At 38.1% G+C, this 23748-nt stretch overlaps 1 protein-coding gene across 3 annotated transcripts in view; it reads right to left on the reverse strand.

The window, feature by feature from the left end:
• Positions 1–23748, reverse strand: part of KIF2A (kinesin family member 2A) — a 57724-nt gene that overhangs the window by 31215 nt on the left and 2761 nt on the right. For all 3 annotated transcript variants that reach the window (XM_005531835.3, XM_005531834.3, XM_088054073.1), the window contains exons 2-4: positions 2938–3032; positions 1576–1695; positions 1088–1142 (exon numbers count right to left, since the gene is read on the reverse strand). In XM_005531835.3, the coding sequence (XP_005531892.1) occupies positions 1088–1142; positions 1576–1695; positions 2938–3032 (270 nt within the window). The remainder of the gene's footprint in view (positions 1–1087; positions 1143–1575; positions 1696–2937; positions 3033–23748) is intronic.

Below are 23748 nucleotides of genomic sequence, written 5' to 3' on the forward strand. Positions count from 1 at the left end.
AACAGTGTGATGAGAAAAGTTGAATTATAAGGCCAAAAGAAAAATAATTAGGCCAACAGTGAATAGGCATGGTACTCATTAAAATACAAGTTACAGGGTTATTTCATACCAAACTGATATTTTACTACAAATGACAAAATGTATGGATGTAAGGACAGTCCATCAGTAAGCCATCCCATATGTAAACCACACTAAGTAGGAAAAAAACCCCAAAACACTCTGGGCGTTTCAGTCTGCTTAATACCCCTAGAGCCACATGGCAGAAGGGCAAAAGTATTCCCAGTCAGAAGAGTCTGATCACTTGCAAAGATATGCAAGCCCACTTGTTTTCCAAGTTTAAAAAAATGGACTAGAATCTAGTCTGAAGAAATTAATGTTTTTACATTAATTAAAGATTAATGTTTGGAAGAAGAATCATCATCACCATCATCAATTCAAGTCGGTTAAGTTGAACATAGGAGAGAAAATGAAAACAATAAGCAGTACCTATTCTTTCACATGTTATAGATGCATTACATCTGTTCTCATCCAATACATATTTTTCACCTATTCTTCTGTGGTATTTGAGCAATTTTTTTTAGGTTTTTTCACTATTAACTGTGGAGTGATAAAAAAACCTTTAGGACTGAAGTGTTCTTATATTCTTCTGATTGTTCACATTCAGACTGTAACAAAACAACTGGCAATTAACAAAAAAAGTTTAAAAATGGAAAATGTTAAGAATTCAAAGTGCACTACTTAGTGTGTATTGAAACACTAAAATAAGCTGAGGACACTTATATATGAAAAGTCCATGCATGATTTAATATGGCATAATTAATTATCTTCAAATTTTTGCAGTCAGGTAATTCAGCTTAACTTTTATAATGATATATGGCCTAAACGTGCATATAAATATTATTGGTACAGTATGAATTCCTAAATATACATAGGAATAATTCTAGGAATTATATACTATATCTTTTACACGCCACAGGCATACATATCAAATGAGAAATGCAAAACTATTAAGGAATGCTAGATAAACAGGACATTAAAATATTACCGTATTTTTTACTTCATTGAAATGGAAAGAGAGGACATTTACCTCTATTGTCTCTGGCAGGAGGGTCATTCTTAGCAGGTAACACAGTTCGTCGACTCTATAAAGAAAGAAGTCTCTCGTTTGATCACCATAATATTGAAAGCATAAACTGCAGCCCCACCTCTGCCTCTTTCCAGTGAATTAAAATAACACAACATGAACAAAAGAGATCTTACTGCTGGCTAATGCCACCATGAAAAGTGAAGGGGTGAAGGCTGATTGAACCGTATGCAATGTTTCAGAAAAATCCAAAACCTTTTCTTTATCCTTCATTAAGACATTTAGCTATACAAATACTGGTTCCCAACTCCCTCTCTGCCAAACTTGTTCTTAAAAACATTTAGAAATCCCTATTCACCACAGGAAAAAGAAAATAACACAGTTATGAAATAGCAGCACAGACAAAAAAGTTAAGTTAAAAATTCTGGCATAGCATCATGTATAGAGCTACTGTAAAGTAACCATGAACATGCCGCATAGATATTACCAACCTTCACAATTTTGTTTACTTTGGCTGATGAAGCAGGTGGTGGTAGTGTCTCTGGGTTAGGTTCAATATCTTCATCAGGTGCAAGATCTGGGTTAAGTGAAAATATGCTCTCTAAATCAATCTGTGAAAAAGAGCATAAAACACATTAATGACACTTGACATAAATCCTCTCTTTATCTCCTGTTATGTTTGACAATAAACAGTAAATATGTTTAGTGTTTTTACCCCACAGTTTGTTCCTTCTAAGATCTGAATTATTTTCTGTTCACTAAAAATAGACTAATCTTTATTTGAAAACACATCATTCAGTAAGGGGATGAATGCAAAATGACCAATAGATAGTATAATTTTGTAAGGCAGTCAAACTAGAAGAGAAGTAGCTAGAATTATTATGGTAATTTGACAATTACTGAAAAATATGTAAGACATTCTGTAACATAAAAAGGAGATCTCAGTTACCTTAAATTTCCCAGAGAGTGCAAAAGGAACAAATTGCAAAGATGCCAAAAAATCAAACCATGGCTGAAACCATGTTAAATTTATCATGGGTTTTTTTGGTTCTTTTTAAGTATTAGTGAGTGTTATTCAAACTGCTGTAAAATGTAAGGGAAGAGGGGCAGATTTAAAAACATAATTTTGTAAAAATGTTGAAGAGCTTTGGTCTGTATAGATTTCAATTTCTCTTGGCTGAAGCTTTCAAAGACTTCAGCGCTGTATAGATTCTATGTGTCATTAGCTAGTAAAATCTCTTGGACCTTCTCATGGCTTTTTTTTTTCCTTTTTCCTGTGTTTTCACAAAACCAGTAAAGTGCAATTACTTCTGAGATGCTTCTCCAAACTGAAACTGGATAACATGGTCCAAAATTTAAAGGAAGATGTGGTAGGAAAGTTTTGCATAAAAAGACACAGTTTCATAAGGAAAGCAAGGTTGGAAAATTGCTGCCAAAAGTGAATAAGCAAACAAACTGGCAGTTGAATTCCTCAAGAATATAAACACAACAAAATTTTTATTTTAGCTCTCCTACTAGCTTCCTGTCTGAATGGTGTGTCATTCTACCTCTTAAAAATTTGATTTTTCCAATTTGTAAAATCCAGATAACAAGGTCACCCTTTGGAATCTGGTTCAAAATCAATAAATGAAAACAACTGTCTAAAAGCTATGACACAGAGCGCAGGCATTCAAATTTACAGTGGGAAACAGAATTTTCTCATGACTTTCTGTACAAAATTTGGTCACAGTCTATAACCAAAGAATCATGAAGTAAATTAAAATTTATGTCTCATTTTTGTTTCCAGTGCAAATTACAGGTAACATTCACACAGATTACACATTTTTTTAAAAGTTCTAAAAAAATAAGCTTACCTCTTTCCCTTTAGTATCTCCATTTTCAATCCATTCAACAGTTACACTTTCATTATCGTCATTTAGGGATGTTACCATAGCTTGGTGAATTCGGCCTAGAAAGCAAAGACAAGCGATCATTTATTAAATGGTAGGAAAAATTTCCAGAATGCATTTCCATCCATTTCTGTACTGAGACATATAGAGAAAGGTAGGAAGAAGATTGTTGAAAAAAGTTAGGTGATAAATAGTAGGTGATTGCAGGCCACACAGTGTGAAGTGGCTCAGACCTGACCCACCAGTGGAGGCTCTAATGGGATAGTCAGCATCTAAGTGAAAATCACAATGAACAGAAAATTGAGTGGTAAGTAAACAGAACCTCTCAGGAAAGCCACACCACTTAAGACTCTCTCTCCTTGAGAAAACTCCAATACCAGAAGATTCCCACAGGTGCTAAAGGCCCTGTAGGTGCACTTCACAAAGGCTTGTTAGTCTCCCCTTCTAGGCTGATACAACACTACACATCTGAACACTGAAATTAAGCCCTTTGAAACTGTGTTCTGGTACTCACTTTTTCTAGGCACTTTAAACTGCCTGGAATAACACAAACCATTATTTTAGAAAGAGCTACTTACTCAGACTGCTGAGCTTGAGTTAAGGTGGTTTTGCACTGACTTCTCCAGTGCAAGATCCAAAGGAAGCAAGCCCTCATAGAGTAAGATAAAACCACTAAATTTTCAGTAGAAATAAAGAGTTTTCTTCTAAAATATATAATACATGGCAATTTTTTTATGTTCTCTTTCCTATGCACTGGAAGAGCAGGACAGTCATGCACATGACACAAAAGGATCAAGACCCAAGTGTCACACTGATTTCACATCCATGCTTTGCCCTAAAGTACCAAGAACTGAGGTTTCTAAAGAACAAGAATCCAAAGCAACTGCTCCTCACACACCCTCCTGTAACTAGGGTCCATACTACGAAGAAGCAATCCTTTGCTCCACCTGCCACAAGCCACCCCCTAGGACTATGTGCAGCTCCCAAAGCATGAATGATCATACTGGAGCAGTTGTGAATATACTACTGCTGCTGCTGCTGCTGCTGGGCACCTGCTCAGGGTAAAACACAGTACAATCAGCACACACGCTTCAGTTTGGGCATTCTCTGCCCTGCACTTTCTCTTTTTTTCTAAAGCTATTGGACCTAAAAATCCCCTTTACTTTTCTGCTCCATTGATTTCTTCAACTTTTTGTTTTGGCCACTTCAGTCACAATTGACAGTTTTCCAAAATAAAAAAAAAAAAAAAAGGTTTTACAGTCTAAGTCTCTAGGGCCTGCAGAGGGACAGAAAGAAAGAAAAACTTTGAATGATACCCTGAATTACCTCAGTCAATAGTGAGAGCAACAAATGTATACCTTTAATATTTCTTTTCCTACAAAGGCTGCCTAAACATTCACATCTATTTAAGATTCAGTAAGGAGGAAGAACACAGGGAAGCATCACGGAAGGTAACAGCAAATCCCTGTAGAGTCACACAGCGCAGAGGAAGAGACTTGCTGCAGCTCAGGTAGTGTAGCATTCAGAGAACTCACAGAGCAGCTGGCAGCCCTGGGCAGCATCACTTTCACATCTGCAGTACTCGCCTCACTAGCAACACACATTACAGATGCATTTATAACCTCCACGCTTCTCCCGGCCCAAACCATAACAGTCGCTCCCACACTAAGGCAGGTTAAGTAGTTTTTTAACATTCTAAATAAAAAGCCTCCCTTTTTTGCTTCACTTAGTTTCTGTCCTCTGGCATTCTCTTGTTTTTATTTCCCTGACCCATGCTTTTTCTGAACAAACCCTTCCATTTGTGCTTTCTGAGCACCATTCTCACCATCCTGAATACACCTCCCCATTAATATTTCAGCATTTAATAACCTCTAGGGACTTAATTTTGAGCAAGAATACTATTGCAGAATATTGTATTGTTTCAATGAGCTATCTGGTCCTTTAGCAAAGAAGCAACAGAAGCTGCTGTCTTCCTGTAGTAATGCCACTCCTGCCTCTTCCGCAAACAGTGTGCTGCAAGGACACAAAAACCCTGGGAACTGGGAATTTAAGCTTACATTGGTATAATCTTCTGCTCTTTTTCAAAGCCTGGCCCAGCTGTCAATTCAGAATCAAGAGAAAAACAATGTATGAAAAATATATGTTTAGTAAAACATATTCTATACAATATAACAATAATACTTAGTACATTACCAAATTTTTAAAATTTTGGAGAAAACCACTATTCTCAGCTGAAACCTGTGATACTGTCACAGGTTTCAGCTGTGAATAGTCACAGAGACATCATATAAGTCCTACTATGTGTTTCTGTGCTCTTACTTTTGACAGAGATCAAGTAATATTTAAAAAAGGTTTCAACTTTGCCATAACAAGTGAAAAGAGATCAAAGCAGGCTGATGAATGAACAGAAAATACCCCACACTCTAACAAATACAGTAAGCCAGCATGCTGTAACAAAAGAATCACAAAAAAATCTTCCATTTCTGTGCCAGATTTCCTCCCTTCCCTGGCCAAGAAAGTCAGGGCTGAATAAAAACCACCAAAACCCACATACTAACAAAAATAAAAGTTATGTCCATCTTACAAATACTCTGAGCTTAAACATAAAATCTTCACTACAGTGTTTAAACCAGCAATGTGCTCATACAATTTGTTCCTAAAAATTCTTTGTGTTACTGAAAGTTTACATGTCATTGAAGTGCCAGATAAAGCATTTACATCTTTACAATTGCTTCTTGCTCTCTGGAAACAGTATTCCATTATATTTTTCTAGTACACAGCTGAATACAGCAGCTGGGAAATTCAGGAATGCCAGCAACCAATTAGGCTGGCATAAACCTCATCTAGCATATAAAGCAAGACCAAGCTACAAATGCTGAAGTGTAAGAGCCAATCTGCAGAGACTGTTTCAATGCAATGGTTCTAATTTCTGGTGCATTTTTGAGAGCTGGTATCAAAATTTGACATGTCAGCATGCCCACGTAAATATGAACCAGCATTATAAGCTGAAAAAGTAACAAGTAATTCAAGAAGACACCTTAAAACCAAGAGAAGTAGAGCTGATACAGCAACTCTTCTCTTGGCATTTCCTTAATTTCTAGTGCCTCTCCTCACATGATTAGAATTCCAATCACAAGCAACTTTTTTTTCTGAGAAGTTGTTTCATTTCTGTAGGGCTACCCATCACAGCACCAAGCCTGTCTGAGTTTAAGATGTGTTTGGACAACACTCTCAGGCACATGCTATGACTCTTGTCCTGTCTAGGGCCAAGAGTTGGACTTGATAATCCTGTCAGGTCCCTTCTAACTCAGCATATTGTATGATTCTATGGGGCTCAAAACTAATGGAAAAATTATTTGAGAAAGCAATTATTTGGGTATGTTCTGTCATATAGCACGTGACATCTAGCTAATCTCTAGTGACCAGAAAATACTGCTGTGTTAAAAAATACTGCTGCCAATACATCAGTACAACAGAAAAATGTGTGATGCCAACACTTTACAATTACCTTAAATACAAAGACATTACAATACTCTCAGTCCCATCAGGTGAAAAACATCAACTCCCCATTTCCTGTCTTCCTAGTCTTCTGATAAACATTTGACAAATAGAAGGAAGCCAAGCATACTGATCTGATATCCACACGTATTATATAAATATCCTCAACTGTAAAAGTTCTTACGGCAGCTAGTGGTGCACAAAACATTCAGGAAGAGCAGTGAAAGCAAATAACCAGGGCTAAATCAAACATTTTCATTAACTCTTAGCCTAGGCAGCAATGCCAACTCATTGCAAATACCAAGTGTACTTAGATCTTTACCTCTAAGCAAAGAGAATATTTTCTACCTGCCAAGCTTCTCCAAACCACCACAATTTTGAAGCAGAGATCAATCAGAGTAATAAATCAGAGTAATAAACCCACAGCCCTTTCATCATCCTACTACTTCTCAGAAACATAAGTTATCAGTGCAAAATATGGGTTGGTGTCTAAATTACAGTCTGAACTACAGCAGCGGCTGACATGTGACAAACTCCTCCGTATTTTCCCAAGTGATTCAAGAAATAGAGCTGGACCACATTCTTCCCCACCCTTCCACATAATTGAAGAGTGTCTACTCCAAAAAACGTTCTATTCACACATCTCATGCACAAGCTTTATGAAATCTTATAAATAGCTTTGAGCTATTCTGAGCCACAATAATTAAAAATTTACACTCAGGCTCTGGATTGGGCTATGGAGAAGTTCATAACTTGCACTATGATCCTCTCATTCCACCCCCAAAACAGTAGGAAGACCCTACCCTGAAGTATTAGATATGACCATCATATAGTTTGTCTTGTCAGCCCAAACACAGGCAACTATTTTCAGCAGGACCAGGCTGTGTCAATGTTAACAGACTTTAACCTGGCTCATGACTTGCTCACACATTACATCCTTAGTACTTGCCACATCTTCAGGAGCACAAATGTGTTAGATTAGCTCTGGCAGTGGACCAGCAGCCAAGCACTTAGCCTTTTTAAGTGCATCAACAGATTAGGTGAATGTAAAAATACACTACAATTTTTCCTATCTACTACACTCTTGCTGAGGATGATCACTGCAACAGAAGCTACTCATGCCTTAAAAGATTTTAATACACACTTGTAAAATAGCCACGATTTTCCTAATCATGCTCATGAGCAACTAATGTGAATGTTACCTGATCTAGACACACTTGGACATGACCAATCATCACTGTCTCAACTGACAGTGAAAAATTAAAACTGAACATTCCAATTTTTTTCATTCTAAGTAATATGTAACTCCAAGTTATATATATTTAAAAAATAAATAAATTAGAAGCACGATGCTGCAAATACAGAAGCAGCACATACCAGGTCAAATTACCAGAAAACTATCATCTGTGCTATGAATTCCAGTCCTGGTAACTCTGGCTGGAAGAGTTTTCCTGCTCTCACAGAGCTCAAGGAGGTGAAAAAAAAATCACCAAATAATGCCTGTAGCAAACTTTAAGGAAAGAATCCCCAGGAAGAAGAAAATTCCTGACTTGGTGTCTCCATCAGTGTCACACACTATTCCCAGAAATCATCGCTTGTCATAGTCCTCCCCACACTACACAGACAGTCCTGCTGCTCATCCTTCAAGGAAAAACCAACAGCTAGTGCTGACTGATGCTAGTTCCTCCACAACACCAAATGTATTTGATTTTATTTTGTTATAAAGTTTCACTTATCCACAAACCAGTGGATATGGTATTTTATTTGCATTTTATTTATTACTTTTACACCACTTTTGTTTTACTTAATCATACAGATTTATTTCAGCTATTGTCTGTATTGTAGCTACAGTGTTACCACAGCATGAAATGGACATTAAACAAGCACAATCCTTGTAATATTTCTAAAGCAAGTTCTTAAATACTAAAAATAAAATATAATTAAATACATATCTTAGTATTTATTTCTGTGAATGATCCCTAGCTGCTACCAATTCATTTTGTTGTATTATCCAAATTATCACAGCAATACTCAAGGGTCCTTTATATGACACATGTTACAACCACATCTTATCATCTCTGTAAACATCTACAATGACCAGACAGGGATTTTAAGAACCCAAAATGGTATTACTCAAATCAAGTTTCCCACTTCTGCCTCTATGTTCTATTGAATTAAAATCCGACTTAATCTACTCTTGCCCCTACATTAAAAGCTACCAAACTCAGAATTATCCCAAGCTAGATATGTAGGTAATTTCTGTGTAAGTGCCAAATATAGCACTTAGGAAAAACATAGTTCACAGGTATTACTGACAGTCCACAAAGAAATGAGGAGGGGAGAAATAAACAACACACAGACATGTTACTGAGCTGTGTATAACATTTAGCTTCAAAATACAAATAGTACTTTTAATGTTCCTCACACAGAAAACAGGATGTAAATGACTTTTTGGTTCCCCATCCATCCAACACCAATAAGCCCTTCCACTTTGAACCACTAAATCACAGCTCACCATGCTCAGCCTAGCAGAACTTGCTAGCTGTCAATACTGAAGCACCTTCTCTAAAGAAGTTAACAAGAACTACATCCCCACATTGCTGTCATAGTTTTTGCTTCTCTAAAATTTTTCTGTCTCCCGTCTTGTCATGTTGTGATTTGGTGGCTTTTTCTTCTGATGTTTCATTTTGCAGGCTGATCTCTAAAATTTCCCTTTACATTCAAAACAAGTCTTCTGTGGTTTCCCCAGTTAGAGGAACACTTTTATTTCCCTTCAAGGCAGGTCCAGTCTCTTCTGGGGGTGGGGCGTTAATATCCTTTTAAGCAGATTTCAAAGGGCATTACTTTACATTAAAAAGCTCTGCTTAAAGCATGTCTTTATTAGCTTTCAGAAGCTTCAACTGCCAGTGAAATCAATGGCAGTCATACCACTGGCTTCACAAAAGGTTTTCAACAGCATCTCACCATGGTAAGTAGCATTGCGAAGTTTACAATACATTTTGCTTCTGCAGGTGCCTGAACTCATAACAAAGTGTCCCATTATGACGCCAACAGATGCACTGATATCCTGGTATTTCCCATCAAGTTATCTCAGCTGTACCATGTCAGTCATCCCACCATTTTCAAGAGTATATGAGTTCTCAACTTACTAACTTACCCACTGAAAATATCTGGAAGGAAGTGCCTTTGAGTCATATCTAACACATGCTTTTTTAAGTCCTCTAGAAAATTTTCGATAAACTGAAAACATTTCACTTTGAAATGTTTGAAAACTAGCACTTTGATGTCAATATATACTAACTTTTTAAAAGATTTAATGTGTTCACAGTAATTTAGTACTCTATGCTCTCTTTTATGGCTTGTACAAACACACCTGTACAAGCACTATCATCTCTACCTATTTTAGTCTTTTTAGAGCATCTGCTTTTCCAACACCATCAACCAAGAGAAGAAATATCCCAGAGAATCTCCAGATCACTTTCAACACAAACACTCATTGCCAAATAGCACTAATTCTGAAACGGCACTTACTTCTCCCCTTGGCACTTCACGCTGTCCACACTTCGTGACTAGCTAGAATATGAAGGTTTTACACCAGTCATTTACAGTTTATGATCTCCTAATCTACCCCAATATATTTATTGTTATATATGTATACTGAAAGCATGTCCACTTTGTGCTACTTTTACCCCCGTAGTTTTGCTCCATACCTCTTAATCTTCCAGCATGACATATACCTCCAGATAGATGATAATCATACTCTAATGAAGTAATGAAGCTTCCCACAAGCGGTGTTACTTTCTCTGTTATGACCAGGAATTAGTAACTTAAATGGATAGGAAAAACTAGCCAGGCAGTCCCAAAACAGATGCCAGAAGGTAGGTTGATTAAAAATTACTAGTTACACTATCATCACCAGTCTTAAGCACTTTACTGTTCTTGTGTTAAACTTCATCTGAATCATTTTTCATACTCTACTAAACAGTTTACTAAACTCAGAGAAACTTACAGCTTACCTTCACAAAATGGTCAATACTGACAATGCTGCACAAAGTCTCTCCAACCTTGATGCCCTGGCAGGGCCAAACTCAGGTCACCTCACACTCAGCTCCAGGATTCAGCATCAGGCTCACCTCCTTCATCTCTATCACACTAGTCTGGGACACAGAGACTAGAAGCACTTCAGTATCTGTCCTCCACTGTTTGCTACTATTTTTAGTCAAGGTACTGTACATTCCTAGAAGGATTCAATTAGATTTGTAATTTTTCCATTTACTTTAGTTCAAGATCAAGCAGGATGAGCTGTAATCTCCTCTGAAACTGATATTAATGTGATGACCAGTTGCTCCATGGCCTAGAATCTTATTCACTTATGCTGGTTTTATTATTGGGGTACCACAACAGTCTTTCTTTCTCTTTGTGATGGAGAGGGTAAAGAACTCAGAGGAGAATCTAGCATTTGCTGTCAAGGTAGATTGTGCCTGTCATGCTCTTCCTGAACCATGGCATAACCCATGACGAACATTTTCATTCTCAAGCATCAGGCAGTACTAGGATGTAAGAGAAAATGTCCTGAAAATTCTTTCTGTGCCTTTTTTTCAGACCACACTGTGGACAGAAACCCTAAGACAACTGGTGTGGGGTTGGTTCATGTTTACAACCGACCTAGAATAGCATTCTTTCATGGCATATTGCTCGAATGTACAGCACTTTAGTTCTCAGCTCAGGTCCCTCAGCTGTGCCCATGGTAGCAAGTAGAACACTGCTGTAACAGGCGCAAAGAGGATTTCTTCCTTTTGTTTTCTTCCTCTTAAGAAATTTTCTCCCATTTCTGCTGCTAAGAAACAATAACAATCAGTACTTAAAGAGAGACAAAAGAAATAACTACTTAGAAAGGGGAGGAGTGCAGCTGGCTTTACTGTGCAGGCTAGGGGCTATCTCTCGGAGGGGCAGATACAGCAAGAATTGGGCTGGGGAAAAGGGGGCTAGGCACAGCTTCTGGGTCTCTTGCTCTCCCGGCTTCGGAGCGGGACGGTCGAGCTGCTGCTTGGTGCGGGGAACTTGTTGCCACTGCCGGAGCTCAGTCCTGCCCTGCTTCTTGTGCTGTGGGTGAGCCTTTACTCGTGAGAGCAGCCACTAACTGGGACCTTACTGGCACCTTGCCGCACTAAAAAAAAAAAAGGAACCATCTGGTGGGGTGACTCAGGGGAATTCCCGGGATCGAGCCCCTTTCCCCTTCCAGGGAGCCTCTCCCTGCCGTGTTCGGGAGCCGGACTGCCCCTGCCCACTTCCCCAGCCACCGCTCGAGTTTTTCGCTACACTGTACCCACACACGGGATGCCCTATGGCTCCAGCTACAGCTGCGGTGTTTCTGCTGCCTCTTGCTTGCTGCCCCGGGCTAACCCCTTCCGCCGTTCCAGCCGCCGCTCCGAGTTTCCTGCTGCACCCCTTTCGCTATCCGGGGGGACACCGGGATTTGTAAGGGAAGCCCCTTCCCATCCCTCCCGCCGGCAGCGTCCGCCATCCCCGCGTGAGGGAGGCGGCGGGGGGCGCGGCACAGCGCCCCCTGCCGGCGGGGGAGTCACGGCAGCGCCCCCTGGCGGCGGTGCCGGAACTGCACGAGGGGAAGCGCCTGCGGCCCAGAGAGGGCTGGGGCTGGGCCTCTGCTCCTGCTTGTTGTTCCTGCCGGCGTTGCTGTTTGTTTGCCCTGTTAGACATGCACACAGTAGAAAAGAACTGATATTCCTTTTCTCATATCTTTGCCTGAAAGCCCATGTAGTGGTTTTGGTTTGCCAATTTGAGTTTCCTGCTCAATGCACCAAAGAATGTACTGGGTTTAGCAACGGCTAAAATTGCCACTGCGCCCACTAGAATCACTTACTCATTTCCTCCTGTGAGATACGAATTAGAAGGATGGCAAAGCAGACTCAAAACTTAGTAGGTATAAAGAACATTTAATAAAGTGATTAATAACAGAACTAGAAGAATAGTAACAATCAGAATAAAACCTTCAGAACACTTCTCCCCTCCCCACAATCTCTTTTCCTTCCCACTGACAACATAGAGACAAAACCTGGGTTTTTCAATCTGTTACCACCTCTACAAGAGTCTTCCATGAGTTCTTGTAAGGAGAGGAGCTTCTCTCACCATGCCATGGAGACTTCTTCACAAGAAGTTCTCTTGCGGCTTTTTAACTTCCACAGACAGCAGCCACCCAGAAAATCTGTAATTGTGAAATTCCTCCATCTCATGCAGCCTTCCCACAGCTGCCTTTATGGGCCATGTCAACTTGTGGGGTACTATTTAAGGATGTTCAAAAAGCTTTGTTCAAAAACAAAGGTTTTCCTCATCTATGAAATTACCTTCATCTCTGGAAACAAAGGTCATCTTCTTCTTTCCCTGGGGGCAAAGGGTCTTCATCACTCTCATCTCTCTCTGTTCAAGCTTCTCATGGGATCCCAGTTCCTTCAACATCTGCTTTACCTCATTATGGATGTCTCTGCTCATGTCTACAATTTGAACACTCCATCCCCCCATACTTTCACATGAATTGAAGGGGATATTCTAGTGCATCACAGTCCATCTTCATGGCTTTATCAAAATAAGGCTTTCAGCCCAATACTACAGCATCACCTCATTCTCCTCCCGAGACTTGACTCCTTCTTTACTGACCTTGGCGCCTTCATGTTGTTTCTCTAAGTGTCTTTACTCTGTCCCTTTCTCTCACTCGAGCGAGGATCAATGTTTTGCAAGTTTCATCTATTCAGTGGAAGAGTTAATATCTCACCCAGGCCTGCAGGTAATCACGATCTCTGTCAAGCTGAGGCCAAAGCTGCTTATGCTTAAAGTTCTCTGGGGCCATGCTGTGGGGGAGCTAGGATCTCCCAGCAGCTCCTGGTGAAACTCAGCAGCAGCAGGATTTTCACTGACCCGTAGGTCTGCCTGCCCGTGCTGTGGGGGGACACCCAGCCTCGGCAAGGGCCAGCCTGACCGGTGCCCAGTTACCTCTCCAAGGCTGGAAGCAAGAGAGCCATTTCCTGGGCTTGCCTGTCTTTAAATGTGAATCACACAGAGGTGGATCTAGCTTCTTAATGGTTTAATAGGTTGTCAATTCTCAGAGCTAGCTGGCTATTGGTGTTTGCCAGGCACAGAGGAAGCTCTTAGCAGCTTCTCTCAGAAAAATTATTTCCATGGGTGGCTTCTTCCCTTCTCAGCAAATGTCAGTTAATGCAAAATCAGCACAGCCCCTTGTCAGTAGAGGACACAAGATAGGAGTGTGGATTCAATTAGAGTAGCCAGAGGTATCATCCAAAGAAAGTTTTATTTTGGGGTGTTTCAGCCCCTTTTATAAGATGTTCCAATACAGGCTTAACATGACTGGTAAAGGGAACAACACCTCTCTTGTCCAATAGATGGAACAAAATAAACACATTCAGGACATCTGTACAATACTGTTTTGGGAACCAAAACCTTATTTACAAAAACAGTCCTTGAGAGAGAATACGTTCTCAGGAAACTTTCCCTTGGGAACAGATCAGCCACTGACAGGCTGAAGACTCAGACTCAGAAAATCATGTCTACAGCCCCTTAATTTCAAAGTTATTATAACTTGGAGGGAAGTGGATCCTATTTTCCATTCCAAAGAAGGCTCCTGCTTCCTTTAGCAGACACCTATCTTTCAATCCGAGACAAATGTTAAAGATAACACATCCAGAGAAAACAAATCTTAATTACAGCTTTATAATGCTGAATCTGGAACTAGAAGTTACAGCTTTAGAGATCCTTTAGTTGACACAGCTCTCTCAAAACATCCTTGCCTAAATATGCACCTGCAATGACAAAAAAAGCTGTTGGAACTTAAAAGCAAGTATCCTTTTCAAACTACAAATAAAACTTTGGTACAACCACATCTCAAGTACTATGGCACACCTCAAAAAAGATGTAGAGGAATTAGAAGAGGTTAAGAGAAGGACAGCTAACAAAACTAAGAGAATGAGGATTTAAGCAGATAAAGACATCTCACTTTTAAGGAGAACACTGAGGGTGGATTTGGTAGCACTTTACAACCATAAAGGACAAAATGAGCGAAAACTATCATTAACCAAATTCTGCAACACTAAAGCTGGGAGACTGAGTTGCCTCTTAAGGCATAGGTTACAGACAGATGAAAGTATTAATGTACTTTTGTATGCAGAAAGCAGGGAATGTCTCGATCTAATGTCTGTAAGAGGCAGGCAGTGTAAGTCTGGTCACAAAGGTATTCAATAAATTCACAGACAACTAGTCTATAAATGGCTAGGAGTAGGCAAAGCTGTACTTCTAACATTCTAGATATAATTCTAGATTGTGGGGGAAAACAAAGACTTTGGAAAGATACAAGGCTCATGTGCTTTCCCTAAATAGCCTCTAGTCACTGGGCTAGATGAACCATCCATCTGATTCACTAGGGTACTTCATACAGAAGTATTAAACTTACTGGAAGCATCCTAAGTAGTAAGGAATCCCCCCCAGAAAGCAAAAATACTTCAGAAGCTTTTAAAAAAAACGATTTTTTCCAATTTCAGTAAGTCTTATAAGGAGAGAAGGCAAAGGTTTTATTCACCTTTCATAAAGTAAAAATTTTGTCACAAATTCACATAGCAATATCCCTTTTAAAGTGCAAAAATCCCCCAAAATAAAACAATAATAATCTAACCGTTTCCAAAATTCCTGCAAGGTTTTCCAGCACCTCCTGGATCCTTCCATAGCCCAGTCCAACCCCCTCCAGTTCTCAAATTTAAGACGAATTAAGCAATAGAGATGAAAAACTTTATTCAAATAAGAACAAGACATCAATGTCTAACAGGATCATATTTGCTGTCCTCTAGCAAATTTTTCTTTACTGATGCTGCGTAAGTGCAGATTTCCATTCAATTCCCGATAAAAATATTTCTACCTGTCCCATGAGTTCATAACTTGCAAACACGTTGCAAGAATAGTTAGTATCTTGTAGGGGTTTTTATATAGTATTATGAAACAGAATTTTACATATTTTTGTGCATTTAGTCAGCAGTTCTTTGGAGACCTTTGGAATAATTTTTCAGGCAGCTTCTGTAAACTTCTAAACTGCTTCTCAAAGTTACTCTCAGAATACTTTATATATCTTTGCAGATCCAGGCCTTCTGCATTCAGTAAAAATTTCATTACATTTCTGACATGTAAGCAAACTTGGATTCAGCTCAAGTGTGTCCCAATACGGCACTGACTGAGATAGTTACCTTCCTCCTAGCAGCCAGTATACTGCTGGGTTTCTGACACATTGTTTTGAGAATAATGTTGATAACATACTTATGCTTTGGCTGTTGCTAGTTAATGTTTAACTAAATCCAAATCCAGGACATATTAGTGTCCCATGCTCTGCCAGTGAGTAGGCGCGCAAGAGCCTGGGAGGAAGCATAACCAGGAGAGTTGACCTGAACTAGCTAAAGAGATATTCTGTATTTTTGCAATAGCATGCAGGGATAGGACTAGGGTAAAAGCCTTCAACTCATAGAGAGTAGGTTTAGACTGGATATTCAGAAAAAATTCTTTGCTGCAAGGGTGGTGAGACACTGGAAATGGCTGTTGAGAGAAGCTGTGAGTGCCCCATCCCTGATAGCTTTCAAGGCCAGACTGGATAGGGCTCTGAGCAAGCAGGTCTAGTCGAAGGCCCATATCAGGGGTGGTGAGGCGGTGGTAGTGGATAATTTTTTGGGTCCTTTCTAACCCATCATTCTATGATCCTGTCACTACATACCTAGAATGTCATGCCCAGCATTTGGGTTTAGTGGTTCTTGAAATCTGTTTAGTAACAGGATTTAAGATTGTGGGGGATTAAAATAGTTTGGTGAATATTGTGTGCAAAAGATTGACATGACTTGGCAGTCTTCTCCCTTTCTCCTCCTTTTTCATTTTGTTTGTTATTTGAATAAATGGCAGAGACCTCCTTCTGATGATTTTCTCTACTTTCTCTGAAACTGACCATACCTGCCTAAAAACAATAGCTTCTTGCATCACACTGGAATTTTTTAACAGCACCTTCTACAGATATTTTCAAATGGTACCCTTTGCTTTTCATGACCCATCCCATCAAACAATTGTTTGTTGTCTTTTTTCCCTTTACTTCACAAAATTGTATTTAGTAAGAACATGTACCATTAGTTAATTCATTACAAAGCTGCCAACTGTTGCTCCAGTTTAAAAGTGAGAAGACTTCATACTCATGCAAGTTTGAAGCTTGTATTTTAGCTTAGCATGGTTTTAAAAGTTCAAACCAAGAAAAGTTTAAGTAGGATTTTAATTCTTCTGTGTTTGATGAAAGCTTATCCTAAGTTAAGAATCATCTAGTTGTGATTAAAATATTGGCATTATTCATCACCACCTGAATTCCTTTTGTACTAAAATGCCAAAATTTATATTGGTGCTCAAATCATAAAAATACAGAAGTACAAGAAAACATAACCCAAAGTGGAATTAGAAATTTTGGGTATTCAAAATCCTAAGTGTTCATGTGCTTTTCAAACTGAATTTACTTCCACTGTCCTCTTCCTAGAGCCCAAGATCCTCATTAGCACATCACTCACTATGCATTCCTGCATCTCTGTAGATGAAACACTTCCACAGATCAGTTGCCAAACACTTCTATAGATCAGTTGGAAACACTCCTCAAACTCCATATGTAGTTTAGCCACAGAATAAAGTAATACATTTTAGTGACTGCAAAATGTGCAGCCCTGTGCAACAAAATTTCCAGAGCCAAACCCTGCAAGGACACAAGTATGAGGCACACCGTGCTTCTAAAGAGAAAGTTTTAGACAAAGCCCATCTCCCTCCCCACACACCCAGTGTGTGCTCATTCACTGAGGACAATCCTAAATACACAGTTCTGTAATTAACAGAAAAGACTAAAAATACATTTCTTATACGTAGGATTACACAAATCTGTGAGTGCCTGATGAGAGTCAAGAGAACATCAATCAACCTTGGACAACTTGGCAAAGCTTCAATGAGATTCCTGATAACTGGGAAAGAAGTAACATTCCAGTAGGTGAATAGAACTACAACAGACTACTAAAAATGAAAACAAAGTAAAAGACTTTTTGTTATCTACAAGTCACTTTGTTCCTGATTGGGAAAGGCCAATTAGTTTTACACTGTGCTGGTGTTACATCAGTGGCAGAAAATGCAGCAGACTCTCCCCTTTACAAGCCTGGGAAACCTAGAAGTAGCTTATGCCTGACGGACCATGAACTGCCACTAAATAAAAACTAAGCTACTCTGAAAGCATATTTTGCTTTAGAATAAAGCAAAATAAAAAACTCTACTACTACATTCAAGGCTTTAAAGCAACAAAATCTCTCATTCATCTTTCAAGAGTCAATATAGAGTATCAGATCCAGTGTTGTTAAACAAGATCCAAATTAAAAAAAAAAAAAAAAGACAAAAGAGACAAAAGGAAAAGAAAACTGGTCAAGTTTTTATTTATTTATTTATTTATTTAAATTAAATCTAATTGATTACTCACATTTTTGAAAACCATCATTAAAAGCTGGTTAAACACCGTTTTACACAGTTGTCTTTAAGAGCCACTACCTACTTCTTTTAAGCATTTCTAAAATTAACTTGGGATCCTAGCAACAAGAAGCAACTTAATTTAGACAGTAATAGTAGAGTTATCAGAAATCTTCTAGGCATGTTCTATTCATGTAAATGGCTCAGTGCACTACACACATTAAAAAAAACACATAAGCATTGTCTGATAAATTGATACTCTTATCCAGGAAAAGTAAATCTAATGCGTTTTTACACACAGCTTTATTGCCTTTTGTCTAACAAATGTAAAACCTAGTTTTTGGTCATTTAGCAATGACCAAATTCAAAAGCAGGAAAATTAGCTTTGTAGAAGAGTTTTTAATGAGGAAATGGCAATTACATCTTTGTAATACCCTCCCTGAGAACAACTACCTGCAGCTGCACCACTTCGCTGGAGCAATTACCAGGCACAGAGAAGTGTGGCACAAGAGACCAACATCAAGCCCTCAGTTCTACCTCCACAGGGGGCTCCATGTCAAGAAAGCATTTAACAATGGTAGATGAATTCACTGACTTGTAGCAAATCATTGGTATGTGAATGTTCCAAGGTCAAAATTGACCTTATCATGATACCTTTTGGGAATATGAACAAAGCGTGTTTCCAGGTTATCAGACACAGGAAACACTGTCTCATGGCTAAACACTTAATACAGAATTCAAGGGATCCCTTTACAGAAGTCAAAGGTGCATGAAAATCATGTAAATCACCCATCTATATATATATTTAGAAAACAACAGAAAATATAGACTGTTTAATTTTTTAAATGAAAAGTTTAAAAAACTGTACCCACAAGCAATATAAAACTGTGAATATTTTTAGGAAAGGAACCAGGGCAGAAAAAGAAAACAGCACACGTGCCCATACACAGATAATATGAATGGGTTTGAGGATATAGCTAATAGCAGTTTTAGACAATCTCTATCTAAATCATAGTTTTGGTTCCCTGTCCTCCCTTTCTCATTTCCCTACAAGACATCTAACTAAAAGCTAACCCAAATGCAGCAGGCAGAGAAAAGCAGTCTAGAGTTAAAATCCTAGTAGTCAAAACTAGCTGTAGCTAGCTAACTTAACTCTGAGAAGTGTCTAACAGTCTTATGTAAGTAGCCAAAACTCAAGAAAAATTGCTCCAAACACCAGAGCTAGGTGTATCTAGTTTTATATCTATATTCAGTCCATTGCTGAGAGCTACTTAAATAAAACCCTAAATACCAAGTCACAATAAAACCTAAAGATTTGGAATATACAACTACAAGCAAATGTTTTAAAAGGTTGTTAGAAGGATCTTCAAAAACATAAAAAGACTTCTGAAAATACATGTGCCATAAATCTGGAGAACACACAAAAGATTTCAAGCAATGAAAAATATCTGTTCATATATCTGAAAGCTTGCTCGTTTTTGAAACAGCCAAAGAGATATAAGAGAGAATGTATGGCAGCTACACAAAAATCTTCTATCCTACATCTGGAAATACACACTGAAACCATGTACACCTCCAAACAGAGGTGCTATATTATGCTACAGAGGCATAATGAGAAATTTACTATTAAAATCCAGTGTCCTCTTAAAAACTCTGCAATGTTAAATCACAAATACCATCATGCCTTATTACATGACCGTATATATTTTGTACACATTCTCACTACTGGACAATGTAAAGACTCCTTAGTAGTCCTTACTGTGAACTTCCATATCTTACTTCTTATATCACATTAGAAATTTAACTTAATTCTGAAATTAACATAAACCTTTAATATATCAAGAGTAATTGAATTATTTTCCTCTATGGAATATGCATAATGTGAACAATTATAGGAAATACACTTTAGTGGTCACCATGGGTTGACCACAGCATTCTCCTCCTGATCCCAAATGCTGTCACACAATATGGTAAGGAAGACGTGATAATCGAACAAAACATAAGACAGGAAGAAAAGCTGGAGGAAAAAAATCCCACTTTATTATACTAGTAAATGTTTACAAAGGAAGAATCTAAACAGTAATAGAGTGATAAAGTTAATTTACTTATTTACTCCATTCTGTTATTTATTCCTCAAGCACAAAAGAAACACCCAAAAATCCATAGTAGCACATTTCACAAGTAAATACAATAAATATGCTACAGATTTTGTGCTCCAAGAGAAAAGCTCACCTAGCAAATACTTAATATTCGTTTCTCTAGCTGGTCCCACAGTAAGTGAATGTATGAAAAAAAAAAAAACTCAAAAAGCTAGTTTATCTCCTACTGCAAACAAAAAATATTATTTTGCAATGATATTACTCTTCAGTCAAGCATGACTTCTTCCCCATGATTTATTGTCTTGTCCCACCTCAACAAGGGGAAAAGTGATGCTTGGTGCCAGCAAAGTCTTTCATTCACAAAGCCATAAGAAGAAAAGACAAGCAACATTAGGCCCAGGCAACAGGCCATGACAGAGCATGGGTGCAAAGAACAATAATTTTACCTATTAAATAGAAACAAAGAACAGATTCCCCCATAACATGATTACTGGAGGAAAAAAATAGCAAAACAAAAAACAATACAAGCTGTGTGATCCTACTTGCCATGTACAGCTCTAAAGATGTTACTGCCAGTAAAAAAAGCTGTATTAAAACATACTTATGGAACAAAGATGAGAAGATTCTCTGAAGAATAGGACTCAGCTCTTGTTATTCATCTTGCAAAAAAGCTATTTCCACAAAATACTGAAGGCCTACATCAATATCTGAGAATCTGTGAGTTACAATGAAAATTCCTATCTTAATGAAAGCTGAATGAATAAAAAGTGACTTCAAAAAGGAGACAGAAAATTTAACATATCCTCCTGGTCGATTTTTCTGAGGGAACGGTGCGCCCAGAAACTTTGGATGTAACAATGAACACCTACACCAGATAAGCCTAAATGTTGGACCCATTAGCTGGACCAGCAGCAGCAGACTTGAAACCATGGGTGCGCTCTGGCTATTATGGAAGCACAAAGACACATTGTGTATGTACAGCTTACATAGAGATTAGGTAATTGAGTCAAATGATTTAAATGTGGTAACAAAAACCTTAATCACAGGGAACAAATAGATGTATGTCACCAAAGGAAAGAGTAAAAACACATTACCATTTAAATCTACCCTCAAGAGCTTGTAAAATAGGGTGACTACCCAAACCTGAACAGAAGTTTTATAGCATCATTAAACCTTCTCTCCTACTATAAAATCCTTCGTGCTCCTGGGAGTTGTACAAGAAGATACAGGATTACTCAGAACACAGAGGATGTTATCGATCTCTCAACTCTGAGAAACATGAGTTTCACCGAACTTGGATTTTAAAGAAACAAAGTATAGCCCTGACTGTTGCTAAAATGTAGTCTCATTTCTGTCTGAAGGTGAAAACAGTTACCAAGATGTTTTAGCAAGACTATAGGAGAGAGAAGCTCCTAGCAGGTTTGTGGAGTGAATGGATTACACTCTACCATGACCAGTTTCATCTGCTACAGACACAAATTAAGAAAATTCTTAAGAGTAGGCAATTAAAAACATCACACCATGGGCAAGATTTCTTCCTACCTCACACCAGTATGAGGTTATTTAAATTACAGTCTCAAGAAGAACAGAAACCGTTTACAGTTGCTGGTGTATTTTTTTAGTTTTTATTGTAAAACTAGATATTCCTATCATCCTTCTTAAAATTCTGTTATGCTTCTAGATTCAAGCTCCTCTGGTAACAAGCTCCATGTGATAACCGTACCTAGTCCTTTCTTCTTTTAACAATTTCAAGTTTTCCTTTCCAAACACTGACAGCTCTCCAATTCTTGTAGTACAAAAACCACAGGTATAAAGGCATGAACTTGCTTTTTTACACCATTTGATGGTTAATCCTTAAAAATTCAGCATTTTTCCTATCCTGAAAGTTTAGTCAAATCTTAAGTCAGTCTCCTAATTACAAGAGTGTCCCTTCTCCTCATGCCTGTACATTTTTTTTGACACAGTGAGGTAAGAATTGTATTTGCCTATCCCTCCCATCCCACTTTCAAAATGAGCAAATATATAATTAATGTTTTGGCCTTTCTAGGCAGCATTTCAGATATGCAAGGCCAGGGAGAACAGGAACAGTCTGAGAAGGAAATGCACAGAAAAAGGAAAAAAAAAATTAATCAACCTACTAAAGGGCTGCAGGCAGAAGTGATTTATCTTGTTACAGCAAAAGATTGCATTTATGTAGAAAAAAATGTGAAAGATTCTTTCTACAAGTACTTATACAGGTCTTTGTAATCATTAATGGGATAATGCACAGGAAGTGTAGATACAGGTGTAAGTTCACACATAAAACATCAGGCTATTATCTGTGTAAAGAGAATTCATCAACAGAAAAATGCCTATCTTTAGACCTCAACAAGAGACATCTTCTGGACAGGATCATTACCATGAATCTGGCAGGTACCTTCAGGTTTACTACTAACTGCTGTAAGCTTCCATGTTATAAGGTACATTTTTCAAATATGCAAATTTAGTCCATTCTTAGCAATTTTCAACCTAAAACAAAGTAGTTCTTTCCCATTTCCAAGACAGACTATCAAGTCATATTTCAGTCAATATGCAGAAATTAATCCAAGCAGTAAATTTCAGTATCAGAAGTTATTATGAAAACCTGAACTAGATGACGACTTAGTACCTCTTATGATACATAAACATAAACAGTTATTCCAGTTGTAGCTGGAAATACTATATGCAGCTGAAGATAACAAGATAACAGTTACAAGAATGTTTCCACACTGAGAAAAAACAGCAAGCAGCTCTGCAACATCAGTCCTTGAAAATGAAGGGGTTTATCCAAACAGGTTTTCATGTGTTTTTGCCAACGACTTCTAACAATGCCTTTCTTTCATACAACATGCATTTTCTCTTCAGTCCCACAATAAATCTCTCACTTCAGGCTAATTAGAACTTGTCAAAATGACATAATATGTGACTTACTTTTTCCAGAATGTTCTTGTCTTACTTGTAACAATCACATTCCACTAAAAAATGGATTTCTTTTAGCTTTCATTTTAACTTAAAGAAAAACTGTTCTCTGGAATCAATAAAACTGTATTCAGAAAAAAAATGTTTAAGATCACTGGCAGATAGATGAAAAAACTTGCACACTTTTTCACTGACCCCACTAATGAAGTAAAACTATTCTTCTCTGGATTCAACAAATAAACAGGTAAGTAAGAAAAACTTAAAAGAATTACTGTATCTACCTCTCAAAATACTATTTAGTTTTAAGAAAGGACTCACTACAGACAAGACAATATGTAAAAAGAAAAGCCCATATGAACACATTCCTCTCTCCAAAAGTTTCCTAAACAGTTTTAACAGTGGTTTGTCAGCCAACAGCAGTTGATAATATAGACAACCCTGATTCTTGCTAGGATACAGCTCTGGGGAGAGCAGATCCAGAAAATCACATGTAAAGACTTCCATGTCATCCTGACTATGACTATGTATATTTCCTACACACTTATACTGCTGGGGCCACAGATCCCTCTGTAAGCTATTGGAGCACAATAATTGTGTAGAAAACTAGCACATCCAAATGTGCTAGTTTGGAAGTCAACTAAACTGTGTTTAGTTTATCTAATCATCAATTAACATATTAAATAATCAGAAGAAAAAAATCATTAGACACACT

This window comes from Pseudopodoces humilis, chromosome 4, assembly GCF_049639895.1.
Source record: "Pseudopodoces humilis isolate 2021_Gansu_Grassland_sample_001 chromosome 4, ASM4963989v1, whole genome shotgun sequence".
Taxonomy (NCBI): domain Eukaryota; kingdom Metazoa; phylum Chordata; class Aves; order Passeriformes; family Paridae; genus Pseudopodoces; species Pseudopodoces humilis.